This window comes from Chlamydotis macqueenii, chromosome 1 (assembly GCF_036417535.1).
Source record: "Chlamydotis macqueenii isolate bChlMac1 chromosome 1, bChlMac1.mat, whole genome shotgun sequence".
Taxonomy (NCBI): Eukaryota; Metazoa; Chordata; class Aves; order Otidiformes; family Otididae; genus Chlamydotis; species Chlamydotis macqueenii.
This window is the reverse complement of record NC_141556.1, coordinates 187177595-187201281: the sequence shown is the minus strand read 5'-3', so window position 1 is coordinate 187201281 and position 23687 is coordinate 187177595. Positions and strand designations below refer to the sequence as shown.

At 38.0% G+C, this 23687-nt stretch overlaps 2 protein-coding genes across 4 annotated transcripts in view; both read left to right on the top strand.

Annotated features, from left to right (window-relative positions):
• Nucleotides 1-983: 983 nt before the first annotated feature.
• On the top strand, nt 984-14747 carry NEK3 (NIMA related kinase 3). Of its 3 annotated transcripts, none has more exons than XM_086771912.1 (17): nt 984-1081; nt 1339-1407; nt 2240-2458; nt 3281-3374; nt 3595-3692; nt 4721-4804; nt 5462-5529; nt 5665-5751; nt 6856-6910; nt 8839-9039; nt 9381-9450; nt 10032-10078; nt 11040-11142; nt 11539-11682; nt 12715-12849; nt 13500-13626; nt 14585-14747. In XM_086771912.1, exons 3-17 carry the CDS (start codon nt 2342-2344, stop codon nt 14649-14651), a joined length of 1497 nt encoding a protein of 498 aa, XP_086628038.1. In that variant the 5' UTR covers nt 984-1081; nt 1339-1407; nt 2240-2341; the 3' UTR covers nt 14652-14747. The 3 variants fall into 3 exon arrangements, with proteins under 3 accessions (XP_086628038.1, XP_086628036.1, XP_086628037.1); XM_086771910.1 differs by having other exon boundaries at nt 11536-11682; XM_086771911.1 differs by having other exon boundaries at nt 1339-1427; nt 2286-2458; nt 11536-11682.
• A 3751-nt stretch (nt 14748-18498) lies between these two features.
• NEK5 (NIMA related kinase 5) overlaps nt 18499-23687 on the top strand; it is a 30184-nt gene continuing 24995 nt past the window's right edge. Inside the window, exons 1-4 of the mRNA XM_086771908.1 lie at nt 18499-18615; nt 20408-20504; nt 21545-21642; nt 23571-23654. Coding sequence (XP_086628034.1) covers nt 18499-18615; nt 20408-20504; nt 21545-21642; nt 23571-23654 — 396 coding nt within the window. The remainder of the gene's footprint in view (nt 18616-20407; nt 20505-21544; nt 21643-23570; nt 23655-23687) is intronic.

Below are 23687 nucleotides of genomic sequence, written 5' to 3'. Positions count from 1 at the left end.
TGTTCTTGGAAATGAACTGTCAAAGCAGAACCCTGTGAAATTTTTCACATTCACTAGAAGTTGAAAGTTTCCATATCTTCAGTATGGGGAGCTTACATTAACATCTGAATGCTTATCTGAGCATTCACATTTCAGTGTCAAACGAACCTTGGGCCTTATGGCTAGCTAAAATCTTCCGTTTGCGGAAAAGACACGCTCTTTGCATCCAACAAGATACCAAACTTTGAGTGGACTATTGCACTACACTTTCTTCAGAAAACCCTGCTGATCAGTGATGAGCAAATCAAAGCATTCACTTGTAGTACTACAAGGAGTATCACAGAATTGAAAATGTCCCAGCCAGGACATGGGCAGGCACTTCTGGTTCTCTGTGGAGGATTTAACTCTGCTCCATCTCATGGTCCATGTGCTGACCAGGGCATCTGTGTCACTTCAGTTCTGCTGTCCTGTGCAGTGACTGGGCCTGTAAGGAGTCAGGCTCAGGGTAATTATTTTTTAAAATTTGTTAACCCAGAAGTCTGTGAAGTGGAAATGATTTTTACAGCGTTGAAAATAAAATGTTTTATTACACTTACTTACCTACAGGTTACTTTTCCACAGATAAAAACTAAGGTTAAAGTACAACTTGTGGCCCACGGCACGAATTAGTCTCTCACTACACTAGGGAAACCAGTTGTGAAACTTAACGGGGATTTGTATCTTGGGTTTTGTATAATGTGGAGCCTGAAGACACTCTCGAGGTATTAACAGGCCTCCTAGTGAGGTGTTGGGCAAGCGTGGGAGCTGTTTTGTTAATAAATACCGGGTACAAGCCCCATCTGCTTGTTCTGAGGAACAAAGGTGGGGAAGCCTCCGTGTACGGCCGAGCCGCCATGGCCGCATCCGGCGCTGCCTCGGAAGCCGGGCGGGAGCGGGGCTGCGGGCGGTGCCCCGCCCGCAGCCCCGCTCCCGCCCGGCCTCCGAGGCAGCGCCGTCCTCCCCAGCCCAGCCCAGCACGGGCTTGGCTGTGGAGGCGGAACTGGGTCTCCCCGAGTGCCTTTCCTCCAGGCAGAGGCCTCGGCAGTTTGCGCGGCGTTTTGAGGTGAGTAGCGCCTCAGGCCTTGAGGGCCGCGGCGGGGCTGGTGGGGCTCGGGGCGGGCTTCGGCTTCACCTCCTCAGGGTAAAGGGAGCCGTAGCTACCCGGTGTAAGTGCTTTTAACGTGGAGCACACACGGAGTGTGCCCGTTCCCCTGAAAAATAGTCTTTAGTCATCATTTAGAGGCCTTCAGGGTTTTCAAGTAAATTAATCATTGTGTTTATTTTTCAGCCTCTGAGTAAATTGGTATTTTGTCCTTTCAGAAACAATTAAGCCCTGAGATGTCTTTTAAAAACAACTCATTCGCCCGTTAAGACACTGTGTGCGCACAGGTATATTCATAAAGCTATATGTGATTTGTGAATGACTAAAAAAGTGACAATCTTTTGAAGAAAGCGCATGATCTGCAAAACCAGTGATAGGACGCGTGGGAATGGTTCAAAGCTGTGTCAGGGGAGATTTAGACTGGACATTAGGAAGCATTTGATTACAGAGAGTCTGGTCAGACACTTGTAACAGGCTTCCTAGAGAACTAGTTGATGCCCCAAGCCTGTCAGTGTTTAAGAGGCATTTGGGCAATGCCTTTAACAACATGCTTTAACTTCTGGTCAGCCCTGAATTGGTCAGGCAGTTGGACTAGGTGATCACCGTAGGTTCTTTCCCACTGAACTATTCTAGTCTAGTCTGGTTATATCTGCCAGTTATTGAGGTCTTTGCACGTGAATGCCACTAGCTTTTTCCAATTTGATCCTGCTTACCCTGTTTTAGGTGAAAATTGTAACTGGAAGCTTGAAGCTTATTGTGATGATTGTGCCTGTGGGTTTTGTTTGGCATTATGAAAGCACCTGCAGAACTGCAGGCAACAAAAAGAAGATGCTAAGTTGTAGGGCTATAACTTATATTTTCAAAGAACTTTAGCATTCACAATTTAAAAAAATGTAGAGATACACTGTACGATACTTCGAGATGAACTTTCTGAGGGCCTCATTTTCAGCAAAATCACAGTAACTGGTTGGAACTGTATTTATGGTAATGCTGAACAATTGTAGGTACCCCCATTTATCACCCATTCTTGTTATTTTGTGGGGTTTTTTTTGTTTTTCTTTTTTGTTTTGTTTTGGGTTTTTTGTTTGTTTGTTTTTTGGTTTTTTTTTTCTCATGAAGATGATAGTAACAACAAATTTCAAAAAATGAATTGAGGTCATGAAAGATCGTCCTGGGAAAGAGAGTGTTGGAAGAGAACTGTTGGACCTAGGCTTGTAAAGCATGGAAGAATACAAAGTGTTGAAAGTATTAGGAGAGGGATCCTTTGGCAGAGCTCTCCTAGTTCATCACAGAATCAGTGACCAGAAGTATGCAATGAAGGAAATAAGACTTCCTATGGTAAGTGTGACACATACATCACCTCACCCAGCACTTAGAATTTTTTTTTTTTTTTTAAAATCATAATTCTGGATATATTTTTGAAATGCTGAGCACTTTTGCTGAGAGTTTTGTGTATTAGACAGTTGCATAGTGTGGCTACTGTATAACTATGTCTGAGTCTATGTTGTTGATAAGTAAAGTAGCAAAATCCAATCTGTTTCAGAAAGTGTGCGGTTACATTTTGGAAGTGTAGCACATAGGAAGACACAGAATGAAACCCTTGTTCACCTGAAGCCCTTGGCTGTATTCCTGTTGGTTTCACTAGAGCACAGATTTCACCTGCGATGAGGAAATTAGCCTCACATTTTTCTGGTAGTCAGATATTCAGGTTACCTTCTCTGCACTTAGCTGACCAAAAAATCACAAAATGGGAGACACTGGCTTTATCGAGGCTGGCTTTATACCGAGTTCATGCAGTGTAGACTGTCAGCTGTTTCAAAGTCAGTGTGTGCTGCTTTGTTACGCAGTTTTGTATTTTTAAAATAAAAGAGTCATTAACTGAAGTAGGCAAATATATTTTCAAATTAAAAAAAAAAAAGAAAAGAAAAACTAGCCTCAAAACAAAGAAGTCTTCAGCTAGTAATAAACCATGGACTAAAAATGGTTTCAGGTTTTTTTTTTTTTTTTTTTTGAATGAGGTTTTTAAGTTTCTAAACAAGTTCTTAAAATAACTCAGGAACAATTCTAAGAAATATTTTCCTGTTGGAAAGTGAAGTGCATCATGTGTATATATGAAAATCCATTAGTATGACATTTATATAAGTGTACTTGCAATTTCAGTCTTCATCTGATGTAGAGAACTCTAGGAAGGAAGCAGTTCTTTTGGCTAAAATGAAACATCCAAATATTGTTGCCTATAAAGAATCATTTGAAGGTAAATATAAAAACTTTAAATATCTTTATTTGTTTAAAGTTACATATTCCTGAGGGATCAAGATTACTTTCTTGTTGTTGTTTATAATACCTGTTATAAACAAAAACGATGTTTATTGTAATATATAATACATAGCATGTAATCAGAGCTTTACAGTAAAAGTAATATACTTGCACTGCTAATGAAAATTCGAATTATTCTTAAATTGCCTAAAATCTAGCTGATGGACATCTCTATATAGTGATGGAATATTGTGATGATGGAGATCTAATGCAAAAGATTAAACACCAAAGAGGAAAGTTGTTCCCTGAAGATACGGTAAGAAAAGACATTGTTTTGAACCAAGAACCTAGGAAACCTTTTTCATATAAACTGAAGCAGCCTGCATCACATAAAATGAGTTAGATATACAAATACCTTGAAGTACCTTAATTGAAACAGACACTTACAGATAGAATAGAAGCATTATTTCTTTGATAATTTCCAGCTGAACAAGATGAGAATTGGACTGAAAGGAATAAAGAAGAAATTGCTCTCTGTATCTGAAAATTGTGCAGGCAGTGTGAAAAACAGTTAGGTTTGCATGTGTAAATTTATGCAATTAAGTAAGAATTTAACACAAACTTCAGACAGAATTTAAAGTACAGTAAGAGGTACTGCAAATGAAAAGTAAATAAAGCACTCTGGTAAGATAAGTGAAACTAGCCAAGTGGCTAAATTCTTGCATTTTATGTAGCTGTTAAATGTTTAAACCATTCAGCAGACGTTACCTCCTTTTATCACAGAGGCTGTAAAATTACTTAGGAGATCCAAACTACTTCCTGACACAGTTAGAAGCATCATCTTAGTTAAAATGAAAAGACCAGAATCCTCACCTAATCTAATATTTAGATTGACCAAGCATCTTTGAGAACCTTATTTTGTACCTTTAAAAAGAATACCTTTCCTTTTAGAAATAATATGTTATCTCAGTGTGAGTTTTTTGGTTTTTTTTGTTTTTTTTTTTTTTTTTTTAATTTGATAATTTGCTATGAAGTTGTAATTGACGTGCTTATAAAATGACTATCAGGTAAAGTGCCACATAGTGAATGCCTAGCTTCATTATTGTTATATATTATTAGGGCTTTCTAAACATAGGTAGCCAACATTCCTTCTACCATGTTAAAATACTTTACCTTAAAGAATCCAGTCTTTCCTGCTGACTGGAGGCCATTATGCTAGACTTACTTTTAAGTCCTAGATATTCTGAACATGCTTTTATTTTATTTCTTTTTTTTTTAATCTATTAGTAAAGTATTCATTATATACAACACTGAGCCATTATAACTCTTAGTTATTATTTTCAGATCCTTCACTGGTTTGTGCAGATGTGCCTGGGTGTGAAGCATATTCATGATAAACGTGTGTTGCACAGGGATATCAAATCCAAGGTGAACAGAACAACTTCTGTTGCCATTAAGAAACTTTCTTCTGCATCTAAAAGTTTAACTTCCTCTTTCATGATTTCCTGTTACTGCTACATGCTGTGTTTTTAATTTAGACCTAAGAATATCAGGTAAATTAATTCATTGAGTGTATGGGATGATGAAATATTGTGGGCCTAAACATCATTTAAGTATAGCTATACCCTTCATATCCACACTCCTGATAGCGCCAATTGCTTGTGCCAGACTGCATACAATATAAAACAGTTGCAGAAGTATAAAACGTGTATGGAGTATGTAGTTTGTAAATATCTTGCCTCTTTTTTCTTTTGTACTCTTTCTTAGCAGAAAGATAGAAATTTAGAAGAAAGTGTGACTCCAGTGATTTGCGTGCAGCATAGAGATTAAGGCATTTCTAAGTTCTGATTCTTCCTCTGCTACTGATGCTGGAGCTTTAGGCCCATATAACCTTTCCATCTCCCTTTAAACACATCATAGTTCTTAATTTTTTTTGCAGGAGGGAGTATTAGGAGAAGCAAGTAAAAGGAAATACAAAGATAAAATATCAGAAGTTATTGTCACTGTGTTTTCTGTATATACAAACTGCAGAAATGTTTCCTAGAATAATATTTAAGTATGTTAACCTATGCTCTTGAAATGCAGAATGTCTTCCTCACTCAACATGGAAAAGTCAAATTAGGAGATTTTGGATCTGCGCGCCTTCTTGCACAGTATGTGGATATCTCCAGTGATCTCAGTGGTGTAGAGTTTTATTTTACCATTGATAAATGGTAAAATAAATAAATAGTACAGAGTTCTTAAATCATTACTTTTCATATGGCATTTCTTCTTTGTCATTTCAATAGTCCAGTGTCATATGCTTGCACATATGTTGGAACTCCTTATTATGTACCTCCAGAAATATGGGAAAGCATGCCATACAACAACAAAAGGTACGCATGTCTTCAGTGGTCTCAAATAATGCCTGACTGATGTATGTCTTTTTATTGCCATCTCAATCTGGCTTTGTGGCTTACCAATATTTGTTTTGGAGAAGATATTGAGCTGAAGTATATTTAGAAAGAGGTAATTACAGATTTTTTAAGGTGAAAAGGCATAAATTCATCTTTACAATATCTTTAGGCTTAAAAATTTGAAAACTGGTGTGCAGATTTCTGTGCATTTGGGAGAGTAAATATATACATACAGACATAGCCACATGTATGTATGTATGTATTCACATACATATGTATGTGTTTGTGTCTTTTTGCTGGTCTTACTTTTTTGGATAGTCATATTTTTCAGGCTCTTCTTGACAGTCCTGATAATATAAGGATAATGTCTACAAAACTTACATGACTTAGATTTACAGAGTCTAGTTATTCTGGTCCTTATGCAAGAACTTCTGAGAGCATCTTGATAGTATGGTGTTTATGGCTTCCTCTCAGACTCCAAAATACTAAATAATTTTATATTCCCTCCCCTAGATCTGTCCTGTGACCCTAGTTGTACCTGAATCAAGTTATTCATTTTCCAGAAGAGGGAAGAAACCTTCTAGCACTTAAGTTTTCTTTCAGCTCCTCTTGCAAGAAAGGCATCAGTTGCTTCTTGTTCAGATAACAGTACTCACTTTTGGTGGAAGATGAAGTTTTTTTTTTTTCTCAGGAGGAGAATTCTTATTGGCAAGGACAAAATTCCAGCTCTCAGAATTACGATAGCATCTCTGCCGTCTGATGTTAAGAGCCATGAAATACAAAGGCTTTGAACTATGGAAGGATAAATACTGTTGCAGGAAATTGCTTAGGAGACATTCTGGGAATAAAAAGCCAACTACAGCTATGACAGTCATCCTTTTTTACATCAGGGTGGAATAAAAGAAGCAAGATAACTTCCACTGCAGAGGTTAAGCAGAGAATTATATTGTCTTTTATGGTTACTTACTAATTTATTTTTAGTTTATTCAATTTAGTTATGTACACATGATGAATTTCACTTTTTCTAAGCAAGATATTAAATTGTAAGTTTTGGCTCAAAATTTCTCATCTGTCTACCTACAGTGATATATGGTCTCTGGGATGTATTCTATATGAGCTGTGCACTCTTAGACATCCAGTAAGTATAGATTTATTGCTATCAGAAAAATTTTTGAATGCCTTAAATCTTAATTAGCAGTTTGCTGCAGTTTGATGGATTCATAGACAATTACGCAGTTGACTGATGTGTTTGCTGCTGCTTCTGAAAGAGGGAAGTATTGCTCCACCCTTCCCACCCCTCATCCGTTGTGTGCCTTTTGTTTTTCAGCAGCTCTTGGGACCTATTGGACCTTTCTGTAAAACACTCAATTTCCTAAATTGTTAGGAAACAAATCTTTTTTTCTTTCTTTGTTAATTTTCCTCAGTATCAGTGAGGTGATCTGGGCTGTATTAAGAAGTCCAGCAGGTGCCAGACTGGTTCCAGGTATCTGCAGGGATGTTGCAATGAGCATTGTGTTTTACAGGATCAAGATGATCACAGAAGGTGGAGGCAAGGAAACTCAAAATCTTTGCTAATGAGAATATATTGTGTACAAGTATAGCAGAATGTAGTCAGCAATAAGCAGTTTTGTACCTCACATCAGTGATACAGCTATTTGCTTATTCTTCATACCAAACAAGTGACTGCCCAAGCACTATCCTCCTATTGGGACAGCGCGAACCTTGGTGGATGGTTCTATCTTTCTGTCATCTCTGAGACACTGTCTTTTACAGTGTTGATGCTATGCTTCCTGTGTGTTAACTTCCTCTGGCTTCTAGATACAGAAACATTGCTAATGCAAGAGCCCTTATTGGGGGGATATGTTTGTTTTGCAAGAAAATGAGATCATCCTAATTTAAGGTCATCTTGTCTTAGTTTTTTGTAAACAGCAGTTTCATTTCATTGAGCTAATGTAGCAGTACAAGAGTTCAGAAGTTTATACTGCAAGTGAGTGAGTAATGAAGGAGTCTATGCATAGGCGTGTGTTAGCCTAAGTAGGTCTGCAGCAAGGCTTTGGTAGTGTCACAACTATTCAGGCAGTACTCAGAGCTGGGATACCATGGAGTGGAGCATTCTTCCCTTGTTAGCGGCATTGAAATATTATGTATCTGTTTCTATGTGACGGTCACGTACGTTCTTGCATAATTTATCAGGGGTGATATAAAAGGATGCTGCACGCCACGGATGCTTGGCACTCTGCAGCCAAGCCAGTGGTGTGTACCATAAGAAATCTGGTTTTGTATGGAGATAGACGTTCTCAGCCATTTTAGTTTAGGCTGTTTCCACCTGTGGTTGTAGCTGTCACCACTGACATTGCAGTCTCCAATGACTTGTACTTGGACGCAGTAATTCCTGACTGAAGATCGGTTAACAGGTAGCTGAGAAAATTAACAACTGAAGCCATTTCACGTACATTTGCAAGAGGACATTTGTGCCTTCATAGGCTACTTTGGATGACTATTTTTTTTTTTTAATTTGAAGTCTGCATCTTTCCTGTCTTACAGTTTCACTGTTGCAGTTTGATTCTTATCTCAAGTATATGAAGTAAAGTACACTAAGATGATCCAAATTTTCTCAATATTATATGCCTACAAAAATAAAATCTGAATAATCCTAAATTTATAGGAGTAACTTCCACCTGGTTTCCAGTTGTACAGGTTGTTGTTTGCAATGTCCACTATGATCTGGTTTTAGTCAAACTTTGTATGCAAACTGTGATGTTTTCATTGTCAGCAAATTATATTTCTGTCATTGTTAATATAAGTAAATGCCTATGTAATAGCATAAAGTGTAAAGAAAAGTTATTGATGTGTTTACTCAGGCTCATTATTCCACACCTCTGAATTGGAGCCCTGAAACTGTCAAAGAGGGAGCCAAATCAGTATGGCAATAGGGAGCCTACATAGAAACATATCATGCATTTTTATATAAGAAATGTTAAATTTCATCTTGAATTATGTCTTTTTTTTTTTTTTTTACCTTATGCTTAAACTCCATGCTCTACTGTTCATTTATTTTTGATGCAGTTTCAAGCCAAAAGCTGGAAACATCTCATCCTTAAGATATGCAAAGGATCCTACAATCCATTACCATCTCACTATTCCTATGAGCTTCATTACTTAATAAAACAGATGTTTAAGAGAAATCCCAAGAATCGTCCATCAGCTAGCACTATTCTTGCAAGAGGCTGCTTAACAAAACTTATCAAAAATTATTTGCCTTCAGAGGTACAGTATATTATTTGTCTCTAGGTGTAAGGAATAGTATCTACATTTTTGGTACTAAATCAGTTTCCTTTGTAGTTGTTAGTGTATAACAATACCAAATGTAGTGTTGTGTAGGTTCTAATCTAAAAGCCATGAATACAGTTGTAGCCTTCTCAGAAAAATGAGTTTTTAGAAGTTTGTTTTGAAAATGAGTTGAATACTGACATGATGCTGCTAAAATTAGATAGTTAGCTGTTAGCTGTAACAATGCTTTTGTATAGTAAGTCTGTTTTTAACAAATAACATATACAATAATTTGAGAAAGGATAAAATGATACAGTACTGCTTTATACACGTTCCAGACGACAAATGAGTTGGAGCAGGTATTAAAGGAAACCGAGAAACATGAAGGCAATGCAGCAAGACCAAAGGGTGAGTCAGCAACACTTTTCTTGACATAAGGAATGACAAAACGGCTAGGAATTCTAAGATCTTAAACACAGCTATAAAACATTAGTATTATATGTTCAAATCTCTTTTTAATTATTTCAAAATCTAATAGTATTGGACTTGTATGGAAAAATGCTTGAAGGGCGTAAATTATATTCCAGTTTGAAAAGTACAGTGCAAAGCTACAGTCCATACATTGTAAGTCTTAAGATTTGTGCTAGAATTAAACTTTTCCTTTCAAAATGAGCAAAACTTTTAGCTTTTGCATATATGCTTTCTCTCACAGAATATGGTGAAGCAAGTTATTTTCATTATTTAATTTTTAGAGAGCATGTTGGGTTTTTTCTTTGCATAAATTTAGCTACACCAAAATTTGTACACATTTGGAAGAGAAAGAGGGACTCCCCGTTGACAATGAGCTACACTGACAGAAGTGTGAAGAAGCTTTCACATAATTTCCGTTGCTTGGTTCAGTGGTGTTGCTGTCGTACCCCTGGAATACCGCATTACCACAAACATTTGCCAAAGTTATTAATTCTTGAATCTGTCCCTTAATCCATCAGATAACATCATGGCTCGTGGAAGCTCAAATAATAAGAAAGAAAATAGGGTAAGTATTCAAATATAAATATATTTATAATTTAGTAATTTAGAATATTCAGTATTATAGAAAAGCTCATATGGAAAATTATTAGTATGCTAAACCATAGATCAGCCTACTAGGTCAGCTGTCATCAATGTTCAATTGCAAGCATCAATAGCAGAGTTTTCCTGTGCATTTCCCACCACCGTAACTTTTTGATGCTTCCCACCTTTAGTTTAGTTCCACAGTGGATCTCCTTATAGCCCTGTTAAAATAAATTAAAATAATAATAATAATAATAATAATAATAATAATAATAATAATAGAATCAAACAAACAAAAAACCCTCTCTCCTATTTTTCTAAGTTTCGGGATACTGCAAAATGTGATGAATTTTCTTTGCTCTAGGGACATATTTTGAACAGGCTGCTCTTGGAAGCAGTCCAGTCTGGACATAATTCTCACTAGGTTTTAGGGCCCATGTGAGATTTCAGGTGAGGAGAATTAAGTCATGAGTGGCCAAGAAATCACCTGTGGGTACATTATAGCACAGCCTGGCTCAGCCATATTGAGTATATTTTTCAAAACATGTTGCTCATAGGGCTCATTTTTTTTTTTGTTTTAGCAGACCTGTCAGTCTGAGAAGCTTAATATTTAGGTGCATCTTGTTTTCCCTGGGAATATGACTCATTTGTCTTTATATTGCTACCATTCTTAAATGTAAAAAAATGAACCCACTAATTGCATCAAGTGCTTAGCTTCAAAAACTGACATTGTCTGTCAAAAAAGGACATCCATTGTCAAATGCAGTGCAATAACAGACACAGTGCAATTGTAATTGGTTTAATGGTGTCAGTGGTTTAGTGTTCAGATCTTTAGGCCAGCCATTTTATAGTAAAACTAAAATGATTAATCCCATGTTAATATTACTGCTTTGTTTTTCTGGACAAGAAGGATAATGATTAATACAGTCTTTATTCTTTTAAAGCAAAGTAAAGGTGAAAGTAGCAAGCATAGCCCCTTAGAAAGGAAAAATATTACTAAAGATTTGAGGGAAAGCACAAAGGAACAAAGAGAATCTGATGAAGAGGGTAAGTTTTACAGTTTTAAAGCTGATGGATTTCCTTCTATGTAGTTATGTCTAAATGTCAATGATCCAGTCGTTTAAACAGGTACAGCATACAAGCCTGCATCTACAGAAAACTATGCCACTGTCTGTTACTTCTGCAATTATATTGATTCTTACTGCTCATCTGAGATTTAAAAAAAAAAAAAAAAATCTTGGCCAAATTATTTAAAAATGACTGTTTGAAAACATTTGGTATAAAGAAATTGTATGGGGAACTCTTTTACCCACTTCAGACTTGTTACCCATAGAATCAAACATCAGCGTTACTGAAGTGCTGTATGCTTAGTATGAGTTTGCATAGCCAGAGAACCAAGTTAGATGCTGGTTATCATCTTTTTCTTTGTTGCAATTACAGCAGAAACTTCTGGAATCCTTCCAGGAATTACTGATTTGTCTCATCGCCACAGAAGACACTGGGAAAAGAGGATATCCAATACTGTAGTGGATGTCCTGGAAAACGCAGCCTTGCTTTCTTCCAGCTTTACATCTGAAGAGGCTAAAAGTAAGATTTAGTTAAATGTGGTTTTAATTAAAGTAATATCAGTGTTTCTTTACAGAATGTAAAAGCCAAAACTTTACAGAGCATATTTAAAATTATGTAAAAATAATTTGAAAATATTTTATTAACAAACATTCAAAAAGTCCACTGTGTGAAGAGAATTTCTTAGTGATCTTGTGTGACAGGAGGATTGCAAAGAGTGATGAAAGCTACAGATAACATTAGCAACCTTAAAATTGTAGTGATCGCTAAGAGATCATCCTACCAACCTTCTTCTTAGTATGCCATTTGCAGGTGTAACACTGAGGAATGCAGCTGCCTGTCTTTCAAGTACAGCACACTATTGGTAGCATATAACATCCATACTTCTACTTCTGTTGTCATTTAATGTACAGATAATGCCAATGACAAGAACTATTAATGATGTACCTCAGATGTGAGGCAGAGATTCTTCCTTCTTTCACATCAATAGCTTTTAGTTAGAAGTTTCTTCTAAAAAATGTGTCAGTTTTAAAATGCCCCACACTGTATGCAATTGTTATAATTATTTCATGTGATTATGGATATGTATTCTAAGTAAATGTGAATAGATGCTATTGAAATAAATAATCAAATAGTTAGAAAATTCCCAAGCTGTGGTAGGAATGTTACATGATAATTATAGGCAGGGCAATGGAAGAGGACAGAAGAATGCACGTGTTTAGGTGTTTGGCTACCAAAAGGGACAAAAATGGCCACAGGTTCCATTTTGTGAGATTTATAGAGCCACCAAATGAGCTTGCAGAGATTCTGACTCCTTGCACCCAGTTTCTGCTGGCTCCCTGCTAGCAGAAGGCTCCGCTGTGGCCTTCTGCAATTTTCTTTCCTCTTAATGCTGACAGTGTCAACCTCAGCATATTGAGAGGTCAGCAGTGCTACAGATGGAAACATCCAGACTCCTTTCTTCCTGTGTTTCTCTCTTGAATGTGATCTTTGTCACCCACACTGCTAATGCGATTTTGTCTAAGTAGTATTTATTAATGATTTTATACCTAGGTGGCTGTGTTATAAACTACAGTGAAAATAAGCCACGTAAGCAGTGGAACAAGGAAGCTCCTCAGATCCTGATGAACATTCTCAGTAATGCAGATGTCAGCTTAGCATTTAAAACATACACAATTTATAAACCAGGTAAATCCTCAGTTTGTGGGCAAATGTTTTTGCAAACAGGTTTATTAATAGAGAGGGTTTTTTTTACATCCCCTATATAGAGCTTGTGCACTTGAGTTCACATCACAACAGGCTGGTTTGTTTTTTTTTTTTAAAGTCTGCCAAATGAAATGTGGGATTACAAAAATCCAAGCTGAGAATTCATGAGTGATTGTACATCTACATCTCTTTGAAGAGCTTTCACTTGCAGCTCAATAGCTGAATGAGGTTGTGACAAAAATAGTGGGACTGCAGAGCTACGCGGTCTCCACCCTGCTGAGCGGCCTGGTGTACACATTAGGGAGGTGCAATGAATAGGCTGTAGCCCCATCAGGTAAATCCACCTTCACTAAGTCAGTAGTGAAGCCCTGTTTTGAAGACAGAATGGTAAGATGGCATGGCAAAAGATAACTGTAGTCTGTAGAAGTGCACAACCACAGTCACAGATACTTGTTCTGCACTTCAGTTGCATTACTAGTTTATCTCCCCACTTAAAACGAGTAATGGCTTGTACTGGAATCTGCTAAGAACTGGGGACAAATTAGAAAGACTATATTGTATTTATATTCTTAATAATTTTATTTTTAAAATTAAAGGATTTTTGTGACATTTTCATTTTTATGCTTTCAAAGCTTCTGAAAATATATTCAGAGGTCCACTTTCTGATGAAACTGAAGCATCTGATGAAGTAGATGGTGAACATGAAGCTATTGTTGTAGATTCTGAGAGACTTGAGCCTAGATCTGATGAAGATGACACGTATGTCCAAATGACATCCTTCTATTTTTGTTTTCTTTGGTTCCTCAAAGTGATTTTTACAAAAAGACGTTCCTCTGAAAAAAACCAGTATTGTTCTCAGCATCTAAATCTGTCCCTCTCTTACATAACGATACTAAATTTCATAGCATTTGGTATCTTACAGGTTTTCTCTGCTATATTTATAGTTATTGATGGTGTTGAGATTAAACACATTGCTTGTTATTAGCAGATATGCTAATAATTTGCTGACGACTTTGCAAAAATGAAAGCATAAGATGAAATAGATCCACAGTAAAGTGCAAAACCTTCTTGCATGAAACATCTTTGTCCTCCAACCTTGAAATCAGATAACCAGTGGCAAAACCACTTGCTAGTGGTATGTTTGCTGTATTTGTGTGTTCATCTTCCTACACTTTCATGTGTAGTGCAATAAAATCACTTTGGTACCTACTTATTGAGACATATTTGTAGAAACTTTTTTCCTTCTATGTTCTGTTTATGTTAGCAACCCACTTTTCCTGTTTTTGAGAGAGCAGAGTGTGCATAACCACATTCTGAAAAGAAATACTGTCTTTTACAGATATGTGCATATTTTTGGGGGAGTATCTTGAAATTTCAGAATCTCGGTTTATGTCATTGTTTATTTTTGTGGCACTTGGAGAGGAACTACTTAGGCATGTGTTACTGCAGTTCAGCTGCAAACTGTTAATATCAACACATTTGCAGTCTCTTAGTATATGCATTTGGTTTTGCTTCTGATAAAACTTGTGCAGGTAAATTCAAAAGAGAGCATCTATTGGTTCCTTAATCACAGTGCTGCAGGAAGTAAGTCTCTTGTGTTGCTATTTTTAACATAATTTCTCCTAGTTGTAAGGTAATTTTTTTTTTTGGGGGGGAAGCAAAGATTTATAAAGTTGTATTTTGCTTTGCAAAATAACATTTTGAAATCTATTTTTAGGGACTTCGAGGAAGATGACCCAGACTGGGTGTCGGAACTCAAAATTATATTGAAACACAGTGACTGAAAACTTGAACTACAATAACTGAAGTTAGGCTTGCCAGTATTTATAACCCAAATCATTGTTGTTAATAGTTGTAGTTATTAATAAAATTTTTCAGGCAAAAAATTCTGAGTGGGCTTGTTTTCTGTATCCCAAAACAAGGTGAAAAATGTGTAACTGAAGGGAATGGGACACGGACTCCATTGTTTTGGGGGAAATGGAGATGTTTATTGTTCTCCTCATTATATATTTTTTCCTTATTCATGTGCTGAGCATGTATGTTTATGATTGGCTGTTGGCCCTGATCGTCCTTACTTCTGATTGGTTATTGATGCTCTCATCCAGTTTCTCCTTTGGTTATTGATGCTCTCATCCGGTTTCTCCTTTGCTTTCCACTTCCTCATTCTTACTTGATTACATTTTTCATTTCTTGCCTCTGAGTGCAGTTTCTTTTCCTGCACCTGTGTTTTGTCCTTTTCCTTACCTTATTTTACTGCTGTATCAACTAGGTTCATATAGGTCTCTGTTGAATCTCCCACATGTAACAAACTTTTTTAGCTAGAACACTTGCAAACAACTAAACAAGGCTAGTTATTAAATGTGTTTAGAGTTGGTAACTTTGAAGTTGGTAGCTTTAAAGAAATGTTCAGTCAAAAGCACTGGCGCGAATAGCATTGTTCAGATTGGCCCCTGGTCATATCAAGAGATAGCGTAACAGAGCAAGAATGTGTTAGGTTTTTCTTCCTGACTACATACTGAAATACTACATAGTAGGAATAACTCATCTTGTCTGAAGGGCATATTACGGAAAATATTTAGCTATGCTAAATATTTGAGGCTTTAATTCATGCAATTATTAAGCCTCTGAAAACTCTTGAGGCTGAGCTTTTGCCTTAATTACTTCAATGAAAAGGTTTTTATATATGCCATTGCATGTGTGGAAGGAAGGTAATTTGTTCATAAATAAGGACTAATTTTCTGATTTTGATAAGGAGATGCTGCAGAAAACATCGTGGGCAATGTCATGTTTGGGCTCTATGCTGGCTACTGGGTACTAAATAGTCATTTTAGAAGAGAAGCATGGCAAGAGAGAGCAGAAATGCTCTCAGCAGAGTTCTTCTGGGGAAGCTGTTCCAAACTGTGTCCATGTCATAAATATTAGAGAATAATACATAAGAGAAGCTTTAGGTGATCTTTAGATTTGGTACAGAGTCATTTCATATCACACCTCCCATGTTGCACATAGGCTGGCACATGAGGCTCCACCAAGGATTCAGGAAGTTGAGGCAGTCAAGATTTTAGTTTTGAGCCACCTTGCCAGTGACGAGTGGCATTCCCCAGGGGTCGGTATTGGGACTGGCCCTGTTTAACATCTCTGTTGGTAACATGAACAGTGGGATTGAGCACACCCTCAGCAAGTTCACCAATGAAACCAAGCTGTGTGGTGCTGTTGATGTGCTGGAGGGGAGGGATGCCATGCAGAGGGACCTTGACAGGCTGGGTGGGCCCATGAAAACCGTATGAAGTTCAACCAGGCCAAGTGCGAGGTCCTGCACATGGGTCGGGCAATCCCAGGCACAAATGCAGGCTGGGTGGAGAATGGATTGACAGCAGCCCTGAGAAGAAGGACTTGGGAGTGCTGGCTGATGAGAAGCTCAATATAAGCTGTCAATGAGCGCTTGCAGTCCGGAAAGCCGACCTCATCCTCTGCTGCATCAAGAGAAGCGTGGCCAGCACATGGAGGGAGGTGATTCTGCCTTTCTACTCTTTGCTGGTGAGACCCCACCTGGAGTACTGTGTCCAGTTCTGGAGCCCCCAACATAAGAAGGACATGGACCTGCTGGAGTGAGTCCAGAGAAGGGCCATGAAGATGACCAAAAAGGCTGGAGCACCTTTCCTATGAGGCCAGGCTGAGAGAGTTGGGGCTGTTCAGCCTGGAGAAGAGAAGGCTCTAGGGAGATCTTATAGCGGTCTTCCAGTACCTCAAGGGGGCTTATAAGAAAGACAGGGAGAAACTCTTTAGCAGGGCCTGTTGTGACAGGACAAGGGGTAACAGTTTTAAACTAGAAGGAGGTAGATTCAGACTGGACATAAGGAATTTTTTTTTTACACTGAGGGTGGTAGGACACTGGAACAGGTTGCCCAGAGAGGTGGTGGATGCCCCTTCCCTGGAAACATTCAAGGCCAGGTTGGACGGGGCTCTGAACAACCTGATCTGGTTGGAGATGTCCCTGCTCCTTGCAGGGGGATTGGACTAGATGACCTTTAAAGATCCCTTCCAACCCTAACCATTCTATGATTCTACTTCTGCTACTGACCACCCAACCCAAAAGATGCTAGTCGTGGGAAGGAGGCGCGGTTTCCGTGAGGGAAATCAGGTTCCTGCTGCTCCCGATGGGCCCTCGCCGTTCCCTGCCGCTGCTCCGGCCCTGCCTGCGGGCGCTGTCGCCGCACGGCTTCAAAGGCCACACCTCCGCCGCGGCCGCGGCAGGGCTCCTCCTCCTTCTCCTGCCCGTGGGGGCTCCGGAGGCAGCTGGGCGCATGCAGGTATCGCGTCCCCCGACGGCAGCGCTGGCCGGGCCGAGCCAAGCCAAGCCGGGCCGGGCCGGGCCGGGCCGGGCCACAGGGAAGGGAGGCCTCGGCAGGGTCTGCCTGCCTGGCGCGCCCTGTCGCCATGGCGACGGCAGCACGGCCGGGGCGGGCAGGGCGGCGGAGAGCGATCCCCCAGCGCGGCGGGCGGCTCGGAACCCCCGCCGGCTTCCCCTCCCCGTGCCCCCTGCAGTGCCTCTCCCAAGCCCCTGAGCACGAAGCTGTGCACCGCCAGCCGTGACTTTGTGCCAGTCCTGCTGCGAGGCAGGCGGTGGCCGCCTGCACCGTCGCCCCCGGTGGTCGAGCCCCACCACACCAGGCCCGAGGCCCGGCCCTGCCGCCCTCCCTTCTCCGGCGGCCGCCTCCGTGAAGCCGCCGGCAGAGGCAAGGCCCTGGGCGGTGACGGGCCTGGGTGCATCGCAGGCCGAGGCGGCCACCTGTCCTGAGTGGCAGCTTCTCACCAGTGACTATGAAAGGCAGCTGGTGTTCACCCAGATACCTGGATTATTAATGTCTGCAAGTCACCCTGTCCTCAGAAGCGGCCAGTCATGGAGCCTGTTACAGAGCTTACCTTCTTGACAGAGGAAGTCTGGTATCTTAGCAATTCTCCCTTGCTGAAACTCAGGCCAACTAATAAGAGGAGTTTTATAGTCTTTGCTCGTATTTCACTGTGTAAGTTTGCTCATGGATACCTTGCAGGAACCCAGTGACATTACCATTTCTGCCAGAGGTTTCCAGAGGGTTGCTGATGGCCGACTGCACTTGGCTCTGGTCTCCTGCAAATGCTTTGGCTTTTCTTTTTTTCTGACAACATTAGATCTTATTAGTATAAACTAATCAACATGAAATACGTTATCGTTTTATTTTTTCCATTAAAAGAACAAGTCTGCGCTATTGTTAACTTCAAGAAATAATGAGTCAGACTTTCCAAAATCGCATCATAATCTTAGACTGTACCTTTTACTGCCTTCTCATGTTTTAAATTTAGGGTGTACTAGGACTAAGCGTCAAGCTTTTCTTTATGAGACACTCATAAACGTGCTGCTTATTGCGAGTTCAGATCCACAATAATTTGCAGACTTTTTGAGGAAGAGATGACATTTTGAGGAAGAATCAGCAGCAGTAATAAAAAGGTGATGTGATAAAAATGTGATAAAAATGACAGTCTTAAAAGGCAGTGTCTATTTCAGTAGTACAAACTCAGATTTTACAATGCTGGCTACGTGCAATACTAATGTGGGGGACTTTTTTATTTTAGATATTTCTTTAAGATGAAGGCATCATGGATAAATATGAAATAATTAAAAAAATTGGAGAAGGATCTTTTGGCAAAATATTCTTGGCAAAAGGAAAAGTGGATAATGAGCAGTGTGTTATCAAAGAGATCAATTTAACCAAGGTAAAACAACAAGACCTGGATGATAACAGTAGTTATTTACCTGACTGATTATGCGAATTGCATTTAGCTAGGGTATGAACTTGAGTTTTACTTTACCTTCTTTGTAGTTCTGTCTCAATTGTATAAACTTTCTGAAGACTGTACTCCTTGCAAATTTAGTGACTTTACAAGTATAGACAAAATATATATTTTGATATTAACAGCATTTACCTTGTACTGCATTTTTGTTCTTTTCAAAACTTCTCTCTACCTACAAAGCATGACACTACCTAATTCAAATTTTATAATAGATGATTCAATTACAATTAAGCTATTGCCACTGAAATAACATATCACAATTTTGTGATACGTTTCTCTAAACTTCTTAATTTCCTTTTTTTTTCCCCACATCCTTATTTTCAGATGTGAGTAGTTCATAATGGAGTCTTTCCAATTCTCGTTTATATTTATGGCAGTTTTCATCTCATCTAATTTTAAATGTCCATTCTGTAGCTGTCAGCATCTGAGCTGCTTGGCTAGACGCCCTTTCTGGGAAAACAAGAGAAATAAATATTTGTAGGATGCCATTGATAGTGTGTGGTTTGGAATTTGGTTTTAGAATGAGATTAATCAGGTCATAAAAGCACTCTCTTTTTTTTTCTGTTGACTGCAGAGGCAGGTTAGGGTGACGAGCTCAGGTATCAAAGGAAAATCACTCCTATATCTAATTCCAGAAAGACAGGCAATTAAACTCCCTGTGATTTCAATAGAGGGTTTCAACAGTTGATTTCCAAGAGTGCCTCCATGCTTTTGATAGGTCTTTTGCTATTCTGGGCCACACTAGTGAATTTATAATATATTAGAGAATTATAATAGAAGAATAAATACATATCAGTTCTAGAAAGAGCTGTATAACTTCCAAATTCAAACCCAGAAAAAGTGATATGCTAGTAATGACAGCTAAATAAAAAATAGTTTATGCTCACGACCAATAAAACCCATGCATTTCTAGTCTTCGATTTTGATGTATGCAAAATAGAAAAATGGAAGTTAATAAAATATTGTTTTGAACCCCACTCATCCAAAAATCAGGAGCTGGATACAGAAAATGACTACTTTGATGTAATGAGATTTTTTTTTTTAATATGGTAGCGTCTGTTTTATTCACTTTCTGATTTTTTAATCTTTGAAGAGTACATTTCAAAGTTATTTCTTAAGAAGGAGGATAAGAAACTTTATAAATACAAGAGGGCATTTTGATGGGTGGATACTTGGAGACATTAATTTTTAAGAAGTAATATTGATGAAAGCGTGGTCACAATGAACCAAATAAAACTCTTGCATTTAATGTAATAGGGCAAATTGTTTGCCCGAAATGTTACAAGAACTCGTAACACTAGTAAAACAGAAGGACTTTTTTTTTTTCTTTTTACTTTATTCTTTCAAGATCACCCGTATTAAGAATACGGAATCATCTAGACCCTTATTTTCCAAATACCTAAAGGAAGTTCTGTAGAGTTTAACTCTATTCATCAGCTAGCTTAACAGTAGCATTTGTGTAAAAAGTTTAAAGGAATATATTTACCTGTTTGTACAATGTCATAATTTGGTTTGACTTCAGTAACGTTCCGATATATTTCCAAGCATGTACTGCAAATTGATGTTTTACATTATATCTTATTTTATAATATTTCTGCATCACCTTGGTACACAGTCTTTTTGTATTTGTGGGAAAGGCTTGATAATGATGAAACTATTTTTGAAAGGAATTAAATATATCATTGCTAGCATATAGTTTCTTAATTCCTCGTAGATGCCTGTGAAGGAAAAAGAAGCCTCTCAGAAAGAAGTCATTCTTCTCGCCAAGATGAAGCATGCAAATATCGTAACCTTCTATGCTGCTTTGCAAGGTTTACTTTTAACATTTATGGTTTATTTGCGATTATAGAAGTGGAAGGCAGCAAAAGCTAGCTTGTTAATATTGCCCAACCTTAAGCCTGTCTCCAACCTCTTACCAGTGGGGACAGGTCCCAACTTCTAAAAATGAACATAAGATATCAAATTCAGTCATCAATTGCCCTCTTCTCATGTGTGGGTGGGACCTAAGGTCCCACCTAGGCATGATCCTCCTAGATCCTAGGGTGTCTGCATTGCTTAAGTTGAACTTTAGTCTTGACCTTCAGTAGGAGTCCAGAGTTTAATGAGACTTTTCTAGGAGTTTCAACAGAGGAGCAGAGCTTTTGAGTATAGCAATAGGTCCTGTTGGCCTTTTGTCTTGAGCCGTGTTTTGAGGTGTAACTCAAGGATACAGAATTCTTCAGGACTGAAAGGGATGGAAGAAAGTCTGTTCTCCATAAAAGCTAATTCTTCATATTTAGTTTTCCTACTGACATCTGTCATAAACAATGCCTTATGTAATGGATGCTATAGTTACAGCTTGCGTTCAAATTGTTTTCTGTGATAAGGACTGTAAATGTTTTAAGGGATGTAAATCTGGTAGTCTTCTGGACCCCAGAGAGGTAAAAATAGGGTAAACTTCTGTATTAAGTAGACCATGCTGTTTATTTCTACTGTTTGGATACTGTCTACTTTTAACCCCTTCCCTAAGTCCAACTCTAACTGTATACTTAGTTATTATTGGGGAATAATCCCAACGATGAAGCATTCTGCTAAGCATTGCCTGTAAGAACATCTGTCTTTCTATTAGTGTGGTCTCTTGAGGGTTTTCTCATGAATTTAATATTTTGGTGAATCATTAAAAAAATAATTTTCACGTCTTAGTTTTGCATCAGGTTTCACGGCAAGTAACCATTTTTTGTCAGTTACTCTTTGAAATGGAGGAGTAGGTAGAGGATTAACTACTCCCTTTTAAAACAAGGACCACATAAAGTGAAAATAATTTATTGCTGTATTAATGAGTAATAAAGGAAATATATACTTTTCCTTCCAGAAAAGAACAAGCTATATATTGTCATGGAATACTGTGATGGTGGAGATTTAATGAAGCGGATAAATATGCAGCATGGAGTGCTGTTTGACGAGGACCAGGTGAAAGAAGTTATTTTTTAGAGGAAAGAACATATCATGTAAAACACATGGTTAGAACTACTCAGTGCTAGCTACTGTTTCTTTTCTGAATTGTTAAAATAATTTAACATTTTAAAGAAAATTTGTTAATTTTAATGGGAGTTTAGAGTTTGCTTTTTACACTGCTTTAAGATCTTTAATTCATTAGCAGTATCTTGATGCTCCTTCCTCCCATTGCTCCTGCCATTGTGAATGCACTTTTTCTTTGTATTAGTACTACTAAGCCATAAAGACTTCATTATAAATCTTGTTTTAGACTTACGGGGGGATATATTATATATAAGTTCTTCATTCATTTATGCTGTTTGCATCATGGCATATCCTGCTCTATACTGAAGCCAGTGGTGAATCTCTCATTCATTTCATTTGGGTCAAGACCTCTCTGATGCCGTTTAAGTTGTTAAACCAGCACAGAGAAACAAGCCCAGAACTCTGACTGCTTTTGGAGCATGTTCACATATATTTTGTGTTGTCAATAGATGAGTAAGATAGGTGCAATTCACAGAAACAGAATTTCCCACTATTCCTTACTTATTCCAATATTTTTTTTTTTACTAACTCTTAGCTTTCTGAAGGAAATCTTATCTATTGGACTTAGTGTACTGAACTCTGAGGTTATTTAATCATGCATAGTCTTCAGTTTTTGCAGGTACAATGAAAATTTACCTAGAAACTAGATAGCTAGTATCCAACCTGTTGGTGGAAATATACTCTAAAGCATAAAAGTGGGGAAAAAAAAAGAAGTATTGTGACTTTTCTTTTTGCTTTAGTAGTAAAACAGGAATTCCTTAGTGTAGAAGTCAGTTGGAAGTGAATTATTGGTTCAGAAATGCATTTTAAGACCCTGTTGGGAGTCATTCTAGGGGTAGAGACAACATGAGAGAAAATAAAGAGCAGACAAAACCACAGATCATGAAAACACAAAAGAGAGAACCAACATGCTCAAAACATTTGACAATTAGACAGAATAATACATATCAAAAGAAAGGCAAAGGAACTACAGACAGAGGAATGGATTATAGAAACTAAAGATACATCTGCCAATCAAGAAATGAAAGCAAATTGCCCAATTTAACATAACACTGTTAAGATATCTTTATATTTTCAAATGTATGCCTACAAATGTCTCATTTGTGGCATGAGCCCCATTCAGGAAATCATCTGCTTAATGTGAAGCATTACTAAATAGAAGATTATTACTTGAATCAAAGTCTGTCATGGTTATCAATTTTCTTAAATAGAGAAGCATATAAGCACATTGTACTTTTGTTTCTGAATTAAGTCCAAAGGCCCCTGTTCAATAAAACACATGTTTAGGAGCTGTACTGGGTCAAGGATAATGATAAACCTGTGAGCTTACTTATTATGCACATTTCTTCATCGCTCTCTTCTTTCATCACATTTCAGTCCTTCATCTTTTGTTTCTTTTTTTTTTCTGGACTACATTTGGCAACACTACAAATATTATAACTGGGTGGTATGGCTTTCACCACTGAGGATTAAGAAGACACTTCCCAGTTCTCTCTTAGTTGTTATTTGAACTCAATTATTTCTAAACAAAGGTCTAGTATTCTTATTGACTTTTAATGTGATTCTTCAGTCCGTGTTCAAGTACTCGTCCTATCACAGTCAGTTAAAACTTGATGGGTATAAAGAAAGTGGAGCAAGTATCTATTTCCATTTAGCTTTGTGGTAGCACTAAAAAAGGAAAGGAAAAGTCTATGACATTAGCCTTAAAAATATTATTTCTTACTATTTTATATTGCATATGCTCTACTTATTTTATGTTTTGTTGTTGTTTTTATTTTATATGTTTCAGTAAGATGCCCCATTGGACATTAGAGCCACACAAATTTATAGGTCTCCATTCCCTTTATCTTTCTCTGCAGATTCTGAGTTGGTTTGTGCAGATCTCCTTGGGCTTGAAACATATTCACGACAAGAAAATTTTACACAGAGATGTAAAAGCACAGGTAGTAAAACTGGTACTGGAGAGGGAGTGATTT